This window comes from Ovis canadensis, chromosome 1 (genome assembly GCF_042477335.2).
Source record: "Ovis canadensis isolate MfBH-ARS-UI-01 breed Bighorn chromosome 1, ARS-UI_OviCan_v2, whole genome shotgun sequence".
Lineage (NCBI taxonomy): Eukaryota > Metazoa > Chordata > Mammalia > Artiodactyla > Bovidae > Ovis > Ovis canadensis.
The window spans coordinates 54,656,549-54,673,157 of record NC_091245.1 but is presented as its reverse complement, the minus strand read 5'-3'; the positions used below and the strand labels follow the sequence as shown (position 1 = coordinate 54,673,157).

Sequence of the window (16,609 nt, the reverse complement as noted above, 5' to 3'; positions counted from 1 at the left end):
TTGTAAAACCCAGAGTAGATAAGGATAGAGTGTTGCCTGAAGCAGAACTGCAGCCGTGGCTTTACATTTGATTGCAGAACTGAGCAAGGTCAGAAGATGATGGATAGTGCCGATAAACAAAAATACAAGGCCCAATAATTGGCCATTGCCCCTAAAATTTTCTTCTTGTAATGTGAGTGCAGATTAATCAATTTTATGAATTATCTTAATCATTTTACATCTGTTATCTAGTGAGATCACTTTTTGAAAAACCTCTAAGTGTAATGCACCAACAGAATAAATTTTCTCATTTATTCTTTTCTGAGAAACATAAATGAAGAGATTACTGGTGAACAGAGTGCTTATCAAATGACAAAAGCCTGGAAAAAGCAGTAATGGGCTTTCTCTTCGGGATCCAGAGTGCATAAGTGTTATGTTTTAATGAAGGGACAATATTGCAATCACAAGTGCTGCCTCTGGGGTCAGTGCTCTGGGTCTGGGTTGAGGCTCTGCTGCTCTTATCGGATCCTGGGCTAGCTACATTTTGGTGTACTTCAGTTTTCTCATTTATAAAGTAAACATAATAGTAATATCAACCTCATGGAGATTGGTGAGGATTAATGATTTACCATACGAGAAGCACTTTGAATAGTACCAAGCACATATTAAATACTTATAAGTTGTTTGCTATTTTTTAAGATACCATCTACTCATAAGATATTTTTGTGTTTTCCTCACTGGCAAGTCTTAAATGCCTCTTCTTTTTTTTTGTTCACTTAATATAACTTTGGGGGCTTCCCTGGTGGCTCAGATGGTAAAGAATCAGCCTGCAATGCAAGAGACATGGGTTCTATCCCTGAGTCAGGAAGATCTCCTGGAGAGGGGAATGGCTACCCACTTTAGTATTCTTGCCTGGAGAATTCCATGGACAGAAGAGCCTGGCAGGCTATAGTCTATGGTGTTGCAAAGAGTTGGACATGACTGAGAAACTAACACTTTCACTTTCATTTTCAATTTATCTATAGCACTATCTCTATTTAAAAATATTGATCAATTCCAGTTTTGTCTGAAACATATTTAATCCAAGCACTTCACCAAAAAATATTTTCTTATTCATATTCCCTATAACTCTCAGTATAACATATTGAAATAAATTAAGCCTTAATTGGGGAAGTGTGGAATGTTCCCTGACACCATTGTCATAATTATTGTTCTGATCACAGAGTGTCTCCTGGAGAAGTGACCAGCTCAAAGTGTATGTATGTATACGTTTTCTTGTCAGGAACTGAAGGGCTGAAACAACAGTGTCCAGGAAGCTCTTAGTATGACATGACATTCAGCTACCAACAATCTACCAATCTGCTTTATTTCAATTAGAAAATTATAAAGACAAACCATTGTAGAAGGCAGCCCCCAGGCCTTAAACTAAAATAGTCTTAGGTAGACTTGTCAATAACAGTTTTTGGAACTGGGATTTTCTTAATGTGAATTTTCCAAATGTATTTGCTTGAATATTATCTTGATTTTATCCACACTACTTATTTCACGGTTATCATATGAAAACCCTAGTTTATCCTTAAGGTGATTAAAGAGTCATATGTAGAGCTTTTTGGACTCTATTTCATGAGTATTTGTAATAATAAAATCAGCAGAAAAATATCTTGTATCCTTTTGTGGCAGGCGCCATGTTCCTTTAAGTTCCTCCTCATTTTTCCTGTAGACATCTGTATGAAACATCACCGTGACAGTATCACATTTGTGGGTGTGAGAGCTCTTCTCATCAGGCCCTGACAACAGGTTCACCATTTAATTAGTATCAATTTCTTACTTTGAAAGGAACTGCATTCTTTGAGTCATTTGGTTTGTTCTCTGCCAGTGGAGTGTGAACAGGTCTGATACTGAGTGAGCTTTGGGTGTGGAAAAGTTTTGTTAGGATGCTTGCTTGTTACTGAGACAGAACGACAGAATTAGATATAAATACAGTATCTGCTTGTTCTCCCTTTTGTTTTGATGCTGTTTAGGAATCAGCATAATTTGCCCCAGAAATGTGGATATTACTTTACTACTTTGTGGGGAAATAGCTCTCTCTCATTGCTTTAATCTTCCTTTCTATACAAAAAAAATCTGAGAATGAAATGGTATCATAATTGTATTTTAGTTTTTAGAGCCCACAATAATGAAAGTTATGAAAGTAATCAGATTCATTTAGTGAATTTAGTTCTGGATGTTTTAAAGCCAGGGTTACAAAGATCTGTGTTAACAGGTAAATTAAATTGGTCCCACTAACTAACCCACAGCCTGGAGAATCCCATGGATGGAGGAGCCTGGTGGGCTGCAGTCCATGGGGCCGCTGAGACTCGGACACGAATGAGCAACTTCACTTTCACTTTTCACTTTCATGCATTGGAGAAGGACATGGCAACCCACTCCAGTGTTCTTGCCTGGAGAATCCCAGGGACGGGGGAGCCTGGTGGGCTGCCGTCTATGGGGTCGTACAGAGTTGGACATGACTGATGCGACTTAGCAGCAGTAGCAGCAGCAACTAACCCACAGAGATGGTACCTTCCTAACGTAGGCCATGTTACTTTTCCTAGGAGAGCACTGTCTTGCCAGCTTTACACACAGTACAATTTGATAAGTGCCAGTTGCCCAGAGAGAGTGGTTCCTTATAAGCTGCTCTTAAGTCAAGTCAAAAATGGATATTTCTCACGTTTCTTAGGGGTACTTCACATTGAAGGTATATTAGTATCAGGTTTCATGTCACAAGGTACTGTCTACTTGATTTAAAAATATTTTGAATTTTAAACAATTCAGAGGGCCGTATATCTGGGTACATACACCATTATTACCCAAGTATCTTACAGAAAACCTCAGTAGCCTTTCCTATTTATCAACCTTTGAAAACTCCTCCCTGACTCTTCTCTGTCTCACTAAATCCACCAAAGAGGAATCAGTGAGGGCTTTGGTTACATCCTGAAGGTTTAGACAGCATATAAGCAGTGGCGGTATGTAAAGGAAATGTAGCTTCACTATGTCACATAGTACAAATTTATCAACGTCATGCATTGGGATGCAATCACAGAATTTTCCTCCTAGCAATTTTAGGACAATGGATTTGTTTGAATAAACGGGTATTGGGTATTTCCACTGCCTTTCTTATGTATAGGTGGGATGCTGAATCTGCTGAGGGTTTTTGCTGCTCGGATTTCTTACTACCCCATGCAGTGATGCTAATGGAGATGGTGATAATTAACCAATGGCTGTGCATTAAGTCTAGAGATAAGTGTATTTGTATTTTAAATGTTAGCATTGATTCCTATGAAAATTGAAGTTAATTAATAAATAATTATTCAGCAGTTCTGTCTAAATTAACTTGACTATTCCTGTTTATTTTCCCTCTGGCTAGGAGTGCCTGGTGAGATGGAATTACATAGTTTCAGTGGTAAAATTTGAAGGAAGTCATATGGTGTAAATTAAGCAAATGTAGTGCCAAAGGGGTTCTTTGGGGGTTTAGGGACAATGTCTGGTGAATCACTAATAGTGTGATGTTGACAAGGATGTGCTCTCTAAACCAGGGGTTCCCCAGCACTGATGCCAGTTTATGACGAAGTGTTCCCTAATCTACAACAAAATGAGAAAAATAAGACAAATGTTGGGAATTTTTCTTATAGCCAAACAGATCCATTTTAGTGACTTTATAAGTTTTGTCATTACTAAATTTTTTTGTGCTAAAAAATATCCCTTTCAAACAATGATAGTAATAGATTTTTTCCCCTTTTCTAATGCCCTCGCTTAGAAAAATTTTTTAAAAAGTCAATTTGGGAAATACAAATTGAAACAACAAGATACTACTACAGACCTAGTAAAATGGCCAAAACCTGGAACACTGACAACACTGAAATGCTGGTGAGGATGTGGGGCAATAAAAACTCTCATCTCAGAGAGAGTTCTCAGGTGAGAATGCAAAATGGCACAGCCAGTTTGGGAGACACTTTGGTGGTTTCTTACAAAACTACACATACTCTTACCAGCAGTCGTGCTCCCTGATAGCTATCAAAATGAACTGAAAACTTATGTCCACACAAATACTGGTACATGGATACGTGTAGCAGCTTTTTTTAAAAAAAATAAATAAATGCTGAAATTTGGAAGTAACCAAGTGCAGATGAATGAACAGATAAACTGTGGTATATTCAGACAACAGATGTGCTCAAAAGAAATGAGCTATCAAGCCTGGACACAACATGGAGGAAACTAAAATGCATATTAAGTGAAAGAAACCAATCTGAAAAGGCTACATACTACATGACATTCAACTTCATGACCTTCTGGAAAAGGTAAAACTTTAGAAATAGTAAAAAGATCAATGGTTGCCAGGAGCTAGGTTAGGAGGATGGAGATGGGTGAGGGTTGAATAAATAGAGCACAGAGATAGTTAAGGGCAGTGAAAATCCTCCATAAGATATTGTAATGATGGATACATGGCACTATGAAAATGAAAGTCACTCAGTCGAGTCCTACTCTTTGCGACCCCATGGACTATATACACAGTCCATGAAATTCTCCAGGCCAGAATACTGGAGTGGGTAACACTTCCTTTCTCCAGGGGATCTTCTCAACCCAGGGATGGAATCCAGGTCTCCTGCATTGCAGGTGCATTCTTTACCGGCTGAGCCACTAGGGAAGCCCAAGAATACTGGAGAGGGTAGCCGATCTCTTCTTCAACGGATCTTCCTGACCCAGGAATCAAACTGGGGTCTCCTACATTGCAGGCAGATTCTTTACCAACTGAGCTACCACGGAAGTCCAGGTGGCACCATACATTTCTCCAGTACTATAGAATGTATAACACCAAGTGCAAACTTTAGGGTAAAATATGAGCTTTGAGTGATTATGATGCATCAATGTAGGTTCCTTAATTATAACAAACGCAACACTCTAGTGAGGGATATTAATAACTGGGGAGACTGTGCAAGTGTTGGCTTAAGGAGTATACAGGAGGTCCCTGTAACCTCCTCTCAATTTTGCTGTTGACCAAAAAGGGTTCTTGTGCTTCCCGGGTGGTTCAGATGGTAAAGAATCTGCAGTGTGAGAAATACAGGTTCAATTCCTGGGTTAAGAAGATCCCCCGAAGAAAGGAATGGCAACCCATTCCAATACTCTTGCCTAGAGAATTCCATGGACAGAAGAGCCTGGCTGGCTACAGTCCATGGGGTCATGACTGAGGGACTAACACTAAAAGTGTCCTAAAATAATAAAGTCTTAAAAAAAAACCCAACTTTATCTTAGTCCATTAATTTTTTTTCTGATCTATTAAGTACTAAAATTATGAAATCTTTGGCCTATGTGACCTTGTTATATCCTAAGATAGTTTATAATTAGTCCCTAGTCTGCTTCCCTAGGAAAATTGATGTTGGTGAACAAAAAATAAACCTATTCTAACATCTTTTGTGCTATGCCTTTCCTGCCTGAAGAGATCCAGTCAGTTAATCAGAGTGTTAGTTAGTAGGCCTTTTCATACATCCTATGACTATAGCTTACTTCTCATTTTTAAGTTATATTTCTCTTGCTTCCTACTATAAAAAAAGTCCGGAAGAGAAATGGCCATCAGCTTACTTAAAAGACTAAAACTAAATTCGGACTTTCACTCATGGTCACCCATATTAGGCAGCATTTGTTCAGTGCACACAAGTGTCAATGCACACAAATGTGCAACCATTTCCCTGACAAGTTGAATGATGTTCCAGCTGAGTGGAATATCCAGTGATACATGCATTTTGGAAACAAATAACATAAGCATTACATCTAACCCTATTAATTTTCAAGCCTTTTAAAAGACCTTTTTCTAAAAAACAAAAAACAAAACAAAACAAAAAAAAACTCAGGTATTTTTTAGAGTTCATTAAGCTTCCAAAGAGTTGACCTTTTTAAACTAAAATTATTTCTTTCAAATGGGTTCTAACTTATGAAGATGACTAAAACAAGGGCTAGTTTTTTAAGCTTTTTAAATAAAACTAAGATAAAACATTATCACTAAACAGACATATTACTGAAGCTTTCATACAGCTGCATTAGGGCTTCCTAGGTGTCATAGTAGTAAAGAACCCGCCTGCCAATGCAGAAGACAGAAAAGACACAGATTTGATCCCTGAGTCTGGAATACACACTAGAGTAGGGAATGGCAATCTGCTCCAGTATTCTGGCCCGGAAAATCCCATGAACAGAGGAACCTGGTGGGCCACAATCTAAGTGCTCCAAAATGTCATAAGACAGCTTTGAAGAAGAACTTCTGACAAACTTTGGTATCTTGCAGCATCCTAATCTTTAATTAGGAGAAAAAAACCTGTAAAAGACATGATGAGCTATTACATACAACCTATTGTAAGTTAAAAAATAACACACGCTTGTCTGAAAAGGTACTATGAAGTCCCTAACATATTAGCCCTGTGATTTGCTATCATTTAATTAAAAAGCCTCTTGATGAAAGTGAAAGAGGAGAGTGAAAAAGTTGGCTTAAAGCTCAACATTCAGAAAACGAAGATCATGGCATCTGGTCCCATCACTTCATGGCAAATAGATGGGGAAACAGTGGAAACAGTGTCAGACTTTACTTTTTTGGGCTCTACAGTCACTGCAGATGGTGACTGCAGCCATGAAATTAAAAGATGCTTACTCCTTGGAAGGAAAGTTATGACCAGCCTAGATAGCATATTGAAAAGCAGAGACATTACTTTGCCAACAAAGGTCCGTCTAGTCAAGGCTATGGTTTTTCCAGTGGTCATGTATGGATGTGAGAGTTGGACTGTGAGGAAAGCTGAGTGCCGAAGAATTGATGCTTTTGAACTGTGGTGTTGGAGAAGACTCTTGAGAGTCCCTTGGACTGCAAGAAGGGCCAACCAGTCCATCCTAAAGGAGATCAGCCCTGGGTGTTCTTTGAAAGGACTGATGCTAAAGCTGAAACTCCAGTACTTTGGCCACCTGGTGTGAAGAGTTGACTCATTGGAAAAGACTCTGATGCTGGGAGGGCTTGGGGGCAGGAAGAAAAGGGCATGGCAGAGGATGAGATGGCCGGATGGCATCACCGACTCGATGGACATGAGTTTGAGTGAACTCCAGAAGATGGTGATGGACAGGGAGGCCTGGCGTGCTGCGATTCATAGGATCACAAAGAGTCGGACATGACTGAGCGGCTGAACTGCACTGAATTCATACTTGCACAGATAACTGTATAAGACAAGTATTATAAAAGAATAAAAATGAAGCAGTCCATGTGATGGGACCTGTCAGCAAGATACATTATTCAGGCAATAGCTTGTTTTCCTGGCTCTTTCGATTAGGTTTTCTCCTCAGTCAGGCTGGATTTGTTCTTTAGTCAAATCTGCCAACCAACACAGTTAATGTTGTAGTGAAAAAGGAAAAAGAATGGGTTGACATCTGTTATAATTTAACTACCATATTCGTACACAGCCATCATACAGCTTGATTACACGGATGATAAAGAAGTCAAAGAAAACACTAGGACAATTTTGTAACTGGTTAACAGACAGTTTTGGGCTTCTCTGGTGGGGCAGCAGTAAAGAATCTGCCTGCAGTGCAGGAACTACAGGAGACATGGGCTTGATTCTTGAGTCAGGAAGCTCCCATGGAGGAAGGCATGGCAACCCACTCCAGTATTCTTGCCTGGAAAATCCCATGGACAAAGGAACCTGGCGGGCTACAATCCATAGGGTCGCAAAGAGTTGGATATGACTGAACTTAGCATGCACACAACAGACAGTTTTAAAGAAAAAAGAATTTGGTGAAAAGTTTTAAATCTAAATTTTTCACTATGGATTTTTTCAGTAATCTATCTCTGCTTCCCTTGTGGCTCAGCTGGTAAAGAATCTGCCTGCAATGCAGGAGACCTGGATTTGATCCCTGGGTTGGGAAGATCCCTGGAGAAGGGAAAGGCTACCCACTCCAGTATTCCTGGAGAATTCCATGGACTGTATCGTCCATGGAGTCAAAAAGAGTCGGACATGACTAAGCGACATTCACTTTCACTATTCAGTAATCTATCTATGGGAGAATAGGCAACAGAGTACCCTCCAAGAACACGAATTTGTTAGTAGTAAGTAACTGAAGTTTTGAAAAATGGGCATTAGAGGTGAAAGGAAGAAAAAAGAGGAAATGTGAAAATTACAAAGTAATTTCAATCACTTCTATTTCACTTGCAACATTTCTGGTACTGTTCTAAGTATTTGATACCCATTTACCCCTCACAATTACAGAGGTGGGTATAATGACGATTATAACCACTGCATGCATCAGGCAACTGAGTCACAGAGACGATAAATAACGTTCATGAGGTCGCACAGGTGGCAGGTGACACGGCAGGAGTCTGGACCGGGCAATGTGGTTACATGGTACATCGGAACCACTGCTACATGCATTCTCTCATTTCACCCCTACAGCATTATGTGTCAGACAACAGCATCTCTCAGCTAGACATAGAGACCGAGTCCTGAAGTGCCATGAATTTATTAGATGGCAGTGGAGCTGAGATTTCAAGTGAAGGGTTTCAGACTCTAAAACCCTAAGGAACAGAGGCACCAAGATAAAGTTTCTCACCTGTACTGAGAGGTACATGGCGTCTGTGGTCTTTACAAAGCTCACACAAGATCATCGATGAACCCTACTCGTGGATGGGGAGAGCTTGTTCTACTCACTACAGGGAATGTCTGTAGTCCATGACATAACGTGAGGGCATTCTGTGCATTCTCCCATGCAACAGTCATCACACTTAATAAACCACTGCGGGACTTCCCTGGTGGTCCAGTGGTTAAAATCAGAGATTGAACATAGGTTCAACCCCTGATCTGGGAAGATCCCACATCACTCAGAACAACTAAGCCACATCTATAGAGACCTCGCACCTGGACCCGTGCTCTGCAACAAAAGAAGCCATCGCAATGAGAAACGCGTGCACCACTGCTAGAGAATAACCCCTGCTCGCCACAACCAGAGAAAAGCCTGCTCAGAAATGAAGACCCAAGGCAGCCAAAAATAAATAAAAATTAATACATAGATAAATAATTTTAAAACCTCATTGTTTAATATCTGATTCCCCATAGACTTGCAAGCTCTGTTCATCTGCTGACAACATACTATGTACCAGAGAGGCATAGTACTAGGAGTTTGAAATATGTCAGAAAATAAAATAAAGTTCCTTAACTTTTGCCTATTTAGCTTTGCACCACTGGCACCTAACAGAGAGTCTGGCATCTACTGATTCTCAATAAATATTTACTGAATAAATAAATGAATCAATTAGGAGGGGTATGTAGAAGTAAAGGAAAGAAGAACTATAGAGAAAATATTTGGATTTTATCTATTACCTCCCAGATCTTTATTAAAATCTTAATATGCATTTGATTAATCAGGATGACCATTTACATTATCTAACTTATCTTTAAAAGCAGAAATGTACATTTTAATTCTGAAAACGAACTGCATCCAGGTTCTGAAGGGGGACACAGGCATCAGGATGCAGCACTCGCTCCTCTGCCAAAGTAAAATTTTCTGTTGTGTTTCCCAGAGCTTAGCCTGTGTTTGTGTTCACCGATTTTCAAAAGGTGACTTTCCAATGCAAGTCTTCTCCCAGTAATTAGAGGCGTTTATCTTAAAGCTTATCCAGGTTTAGCAGGGAGGTTACAGGCTGTCATCCGCATTGTTATTGACTCCCTCAATTAGAGGCAATGGCATTTCACCTCCATGCAAAATATTAGTAAATTAACAATCCCCACTCTGCATTCATTTGGGAAATCTCCTCTGATTGTGATGACGAATGTGACAAGCAGGGAGTAATCAGAGACATTCCGGTAATACCTTTAAGCCTTGCAAATATCAATTAAAACTCTGGCTCTGCAGCTTGTTGTTGGGGTTTGGTCTACAGGGTAAATTTCTATTTTTATGACACAGCGCAGAAGTCAGCATTGGTAATTTGCAGGAGAAGCAAGCAACAACCTCACTACAAAAGAGCCAGAGAAACAGCCACTCTGATTTTCTTGATTCTTTCATATCGCTCAAAGTCTCTCTTAAACCATAAAATGAACTCTGGCATTGTGAACAATTTTCAGATCAGATTTACAATTCTCTTGACATGACAACTTTGACTCAAAGGGCAAATTCTAAAAAATATTTCTTATAGTGCTAAAAAGACTGCAAAGGGATTATTATTAAATGTCGTGACTGTCTCTTTCAATCTGGGGGCATTTTATGCTAATGAAGAGATTTATTTTGCACAATAATTGTTAGGTCATAGGAGCTCTGTGGATGAGCGTCAGTAGATTTACCTAAAATTTATGAAAAACACCTTATGTGCATTTTATTGTATTGAGAGTGTGTCCCTTTCATCAGATTCTTCACAGGGGCTTGTAGCTCCTGCAGTAAAAAATCTTTGGTCCCATGGGAAAGAACTAAGGGCTGAGGAGAGGGTGCTGCCGAGGTCTGCTTCCTCCGTGGAGAACCCTGGAGCTGCACTGGTTTTAGTGTCTTTTGCAAAATGCCTCAGCTGGCCAATGCTCCTCTGTCTCCTCTATTCCATACTTGAATCTCTGATGTTGCGGGGATCATACATTTAGCTGAGCCTTCACCTCCACTTCCCTGTATTCTAACAACTGTACAAACTAGTGGTTCAGCTTCATCCTTTTTTGGCACATTCTTTATCATTAATCGCAAAGCAAACTATGAAAAAATTAATATTTGCATTGTATCAATGGAGCAGAAAGATCAATGCCTTCCGTTATGAGACAATATCACTTCTTTATGACAAGTCAAATGCTTTTTTAGGGGGCCATCCGAATTTTATTTCTTTATGTAGTACACTATGATAAAGTTTAACTTACAATTTTAACATATAAGTTCTGTTTTTAAGTTGATCAGTTTTATTAGGTTTTCAAAGATTGAAGAGTTGAGAAACTGGGCAAACATTGCTTAAAATGATAAAAAAATTATTTTAAAATACTTTTAAAATTTGGGGGCCATAGAATTTTAGCCAAGGTTGAAATTGATTTTTTTTGGTAATAATCAATTAAAGTGAAAGCATTTTTATTGTTATGCCTTAATAAAGGCAAATCAGGTCAAGACTGCCAATTTTTCTTTCCACTGAATCTCCACCTAAGAAGAGTATTTTTTTTAAGATAAAGGATTTCTAAATGAGGACATAGGATAATTAGAAATCTGAAAGATTGTTCTTGAAATGGACAAGTAAAGTATATTTAACTTACTGTCATGATGAGCCCCTTTTCCTGGAAGTATTTAACCAATGGAGCAGCGTTCTGCTTGAAGTTCATTAGTCTCCTTTGGGTAGCTTTCAGATTGTCATCAGGTCGCCCTTGTTGCTCTGCACGCTTCAGTAATCTTTCTTTGAGTCTCTGATTGGCGCAAGCCAGGAAGACCACCAAGTCAGGAGTACAGATCTATGGAGAGGGTCAAACAAGCAGATAGGCATTCAACATACCAACCGGTGTGAGTGTGGGCAGAGGCAGTTTTGCACAGTGCTTTAAAGAAATGATCTCCAATTTTTTTTTCTGTATCTTCATGTTAATAAATTATTTGATCATGTATCCCAATAAATATATACTTATTAATTTATTAATTATGCATGAGTGTATGATACACATGTGCTTCTGTGCTTGCGTCAGGCATTCAGCGGTGTCTGATTCTTGGCGACCTGACAGACTTTAGCCTGCCAGGCTGCTCTGTCTATGGGATTTTCTCAGCAAGAGTACTGGAGTGGGTTGCCATTTCCTCCTCTAGGGGATCTTCCTGACCCAGGGATCGAACCCACATCTGCATCTCTTGTACTGAGGGCAGATTCTTTACTGCTGAGCCACCAGGGAAGCCTCATGCTGCCCTAATATAGTATGCATGCTATAAAACACACAGAAAAATGTAATTTTTAAAGGATAGGATATGATAATGGTAATACTAGCATTTTCTTCCCACATTACACTGGTTTGCCTATGTACTCTGGAGACCACTGGTTACATAATGAATGCCAGAGTCCAGGAAACCTGAATTAGAGTTTTTGCCCTAGGATTTACCAGCTGAGCTCTGGGCATATGGCTTATCTTAGCTAAGCCTCTGTGTCTTCATCTGTCAAAAGAGATATATGAACTTCCTCCCTGAGTTCTTATAAAGATTAAATAAGATATTGTGTGAAAAAAAACAGCACAAACTTGATCCATGGTAGGTGTACAGCAGATTTTAGCCATATTTACTATCTCTTGGTTTTCAGGATTCTATGTTGTTCTGGTTCTCCTTTAACTTTTTACTTTGTTGTTTCTTCCCCCTTGCTCAATTTTTTTCCCTTAAAAATACAATACTCGCAAATAATGATGTTTCTGAGGCTTAGATTATGTTTTGTTTTGCTTTCCCTCTCCAAGTTTTCATTCTCTCAGCTCCTTTCTGCTGTTCTCGTTTCAACCACTTATCCTTTGTTGATGGATTCCAAATCTACATTTTCAGCACCGGCTTTCAACAGCACTTATGTCTTATATTATCAAATGCTTATATGATAACTCTACCTGAAAGTTTTAATGTTACTCAGCAAGGCCAAATCAGTTCTGGCAACTTTTTATCTAAATGAAATTCCCTTCTTGCTTATATATGTATTTGTTTATTCTTTTATTTTTGTGATAGTAACACTACTTTCCTGAATCTTTCAATTAGAAATGTTGTCTTTTAAATTTTTAGAATTTGAATGAAAGATTATTTAAATTCTATAGTGCTATACAGTTTTCAAAATTTCACAAACATGATTTCATATAATTCCATAATAGCTCCTTTTAAAAATAACTTCTCTTATATTGCCCCCACCCACTAGTAACCACTAGTTTGTTCTCTATATCTGTGTCTGCTTCTTTTTTGTTTTATGCCCTAGTTTGTTCTACTTTTTAGATTCCACCTAAAAGTGATATCATACAGTAGTTGGCTTTCTCTGACTTATTTTATTTAACACAATGTGCTCCAAATCCATCCATGTTGCTACAAGTGACAAAATTTCATTCTTTTTCATGGCTGAGCAGCATTCCATTTGTGTATGTGTATATACAATGAAATGTATACACCCCTCCCCGCTCCCCGCCCCCCCCCCCCCCACCCCACATCTTCACATCTTCTTCATCCATTTACTTGTTGATGGACACTTAGGTTACTCCCATACCTTGATACTTGTAAATAATGCTGCTATGAACACTAGGGAGCCTATATCTTTTTGAATCCTCAGCTAGAAATCTTAATATAATTTCTAACCCTTATCAAAACTTCAGTCTCAGGAAGCCCTCACCACGGATGGTGGATTTTTGTCTTGAAACATAATTCATGTTTCATAATTCATGTTATCTCTTCCTCCAATTCCCACTGCCACTGTGTAAGCACAGGCACATACTGGCATAAGTGATTATGAGAATGAATTTTAGAATCAGATTGTCCTGATTTCATCAGTTCAGTTAAGTTCAGTCGCTCAGTCGTGTCTGACTCTTTGCGACCCCATGGACTGCAGCATGCCAGGCTTCCCTGTCCGTCACCACCTCCTGGAGCTTACTCAAACTCATGTCCATTGAGTTGGTGATGGCATCCAACCATTTCATTCTCTATTGTCCCCTTCTACTTCTGTCTTTAATCTTTCCCAGCATCGGAGTCTTTCCCAATGAGTCGGTTCTTTGCATCAAGTGGCCAAAGTATTGGAGTTTCAGCTTCAGCATTAGTCCTTCCAGTGAATATTCAGGACTGATTTCCTTTAGGAAGGACTGGATTGATTTCCTTGCAGTCCAAGGGTCTCTCAAGAGTCTCCTCCAACATCAAAGTTTAAAAGTATCAAATCTTCAGTGCTCAGGTTTCTTTATAGTCCAGCTTTCACATTCATACATGACTACTGGAAAAGCCATTGCTTTGACTAGATGGACCATTGTTGGCAAAGTAATGTCTCTAATTTTTAATATGCTATCTAGATTGGTCATAGCTTCTCTTCCAAGGAGCAAGTGTCTTTTAATTTCACGGCTTCAGTCACTATCTGCAGTGATTTTGGAGCCCCCTCCAAAATAAATTCTCTCACTGTCTCCATTGTTTCTCCATCTATTTGCCATTAAGTTATGGGACCAGATGCCATGATCTTAGTTGAGTTTTAAGCCAACTTTTTCACTCTCCTCTTTCACTTTCATCAAGAGGCTCTTTAGTTCTTTGTTTTCTGCCATAAAGTTGGTGTCATCTGTGTATCTGACATTATTGGTATTTCTCTCAGCAATCTTGATGAGCTTGTGCTTCATCCAGCCCAGCATTTCATATGATGTACTCTGCTGCTGCTGCTGCTAAGTCGCTTCAGTCGTGTCTGACTCTGTGCGACCCCATAGATGGCAGCCCACCAGGCTCCTCCATCCCTGGGGTTCTCCAGGCAAGAACACTGAAGTGGGTTGCCATTTCCTTCTCCAATGCATGAAAGTGAAAAGTCAAAGTGAAGTTGCTTAGTCGTGTCCAACTCTTAGCGACCCCATGGACTGTAGCCCACTAGGCTCCTCCATCCATGGGATTTTCCAGGCAAGAGTACTGGAGTAGGGTGCTATTGCTTTCTCTGATGTACTCTGCATATAAGTTAAATAAGCAGTATACAGCCTTGATGTACTCCTTTTCCTATTTGGAACCAGTCTGTTGTTCCACGTCCAGTTCTAACTGTTGCTTCTTCACCTGCATACAGATTTCTCAAGAGGCAGGTCAGGTGGTCTGGTATTCCCATCTCTTTCAGAATTTTCCAGAGTTTGTGGTAATCCACACAGTCAAAGGCTTTGGTGTAGTCAATAAAGCAGAAGTAGATGTTTTTCTGGAACTCTCTTGTTTTTTTGATGATCCAACGGATGTTGGCAATTTGATCTCTGGTACCTCTGCCTTTTCTAAATCCAGCTTGAACATCTGGAAGCTCACGTTTCACGTACTGTTGAAGCTTGGCTTGGAGAATTTTGAGCATTACTTTGCTAGGGTGTGAGATGAATGCAGTTGTGCGGTAGTTTCCATAAGAATCTGCTATTAGTTGTTTGTCCTTGGACAAATGGTTCAATGTCTCTAAACTTCAGTTTTCTCAACTGTAAATAAAGGGGAAATCTATCTTATCTTGGTAGTTTAGTATGTCCCATTAAAAAAATTAATTTATTTTTCATTGAAGGATAATTGCTTTACAGAATTTTGTTTTCAAAAACACATTTAAGTAGCTTTTGAGAAGTGTTAACAATATAGAAAATCACTTTGTAATTTTTGTATGGTATGTGGTAAAGAGATTATATTAATTTAAAACTTTTATCTTATCAAATATTAAATTGCAAAATACAAATTTAATAAAATCTTTGGTAACATTCAGTCTTGCCCAACACATCATATGATATCCTTTAAATTTACTTTGAATAACTTACATAAGAGAGAAGATAATTTTTGACAAATAACTTAAAATGATATTATATTGTTCTTGGTTTGGTCATTGTATATATTAAAATATGGAATAAGCTTCAACTACTAGCTTAGTGTTGAATGCAGATAATACTTCTTTCATAACAAATTAAATGCTTTATTTTAATATCTTTATGTTTTGTTTCAGACTGAAAAGTATGTGCTTTTCCCTACATAACACAAAGAGGTTATTGCTGTTACTGCTGTTCACTCGTTAATCCTTGTCTGACTCTCTGAGACCTCATGGCCAGGCTTCCATGTCCTTCACTATCTCCAGGAGTTTGCTCAGATCATAATGAGGTTATGGAGAGACTTAAATATGTAATCATCACTATATTTTGTCTTTTAGGATTGACTCTTGAAATTTATAAAGACTTTTTACACTTTAGTAAAACTGTATTTTATTTATTTATATTGGAGTGGAGTGTCAGTTGCTTAGTCATGTCCGACATTTTGCAACCCCGTGGACTGTAGCCCGCCAGGTTCCTCCATCCATGGGATTTTCCAGGCAAGAATACTGGAGTGGGTTGCCATTTCCTTCTCCAGGGAATCTTTCCAACCCAGAAATAGAACCCAGGTCTCCTGCATTTCAGGCAGACTCTTTACTTACATTAATAGACTTTAAAAAATAGCCATAAGTTTACAGAAAATGAGTAGAATACCTTCATGTAGTTCCTTTAATTTCTCCCAGTACTTTTTAATGTAGAGCTTTGTAGCTTTCTATATAATGATCTTGCCCATTTAAAAAATTATTCCTGTGAATTTGATATTTTTTATATCTAAGATTTTTGATCAATGAATGCAACTTCAAGCCTGATATAGATAAATTTGAAATGAATCTTCAAAGTTGTTTAATTTTACAACTGTGATTAACTTGCTGTCTTTCCTTAGTATGAAACAACAACATATAATTAGTGACACAAAAACTGAAAACATGGAACAGGCAAGACCACCAAGGAAGCTGGGAGAACCAGCTGACTACTCAACACTGCCCTCAGCCACAAGCATGCTCACCTGATTCTTCATCACTCTTACATATGTCTACTCATTAGGGCCCTCCTTCTTCAGTGGTGCCCATTTTAAAAGAAAAAATTTAGTATTTTACTTTTTTTCCCCAAATGTAAAACAGAAGCAGACATTATTCTTTTCTAGAAGA

The 16,609-nt window shown here is 38.7% G+C and overlaps 1 protein-coding gene across 2 annotated transcripts in view; it reads right to left on the bottom strand.

Moving 5' to 3' along the window:
* Positions 1 to 16,609, bottom strand: part of AK5 (adenylate kinase 5) — a 272,886-nt gene that overhangs the window by 204,393 nt on the left and 51,884 nt on the right. For both annotated transcript variants that reach the window (XM_069595098.1, XM_069595099.1), the window contains exon 6: positions 11,247 to 11,438. In XM_069595098.1, the coding sequence (XP_069451199.1) occupies positions 11,247 to 11,438 (192 nt within the window). The remainder of the gene's footprint in view (positions 1 to 11,246; positions 11,439 to 16,609) is intronic.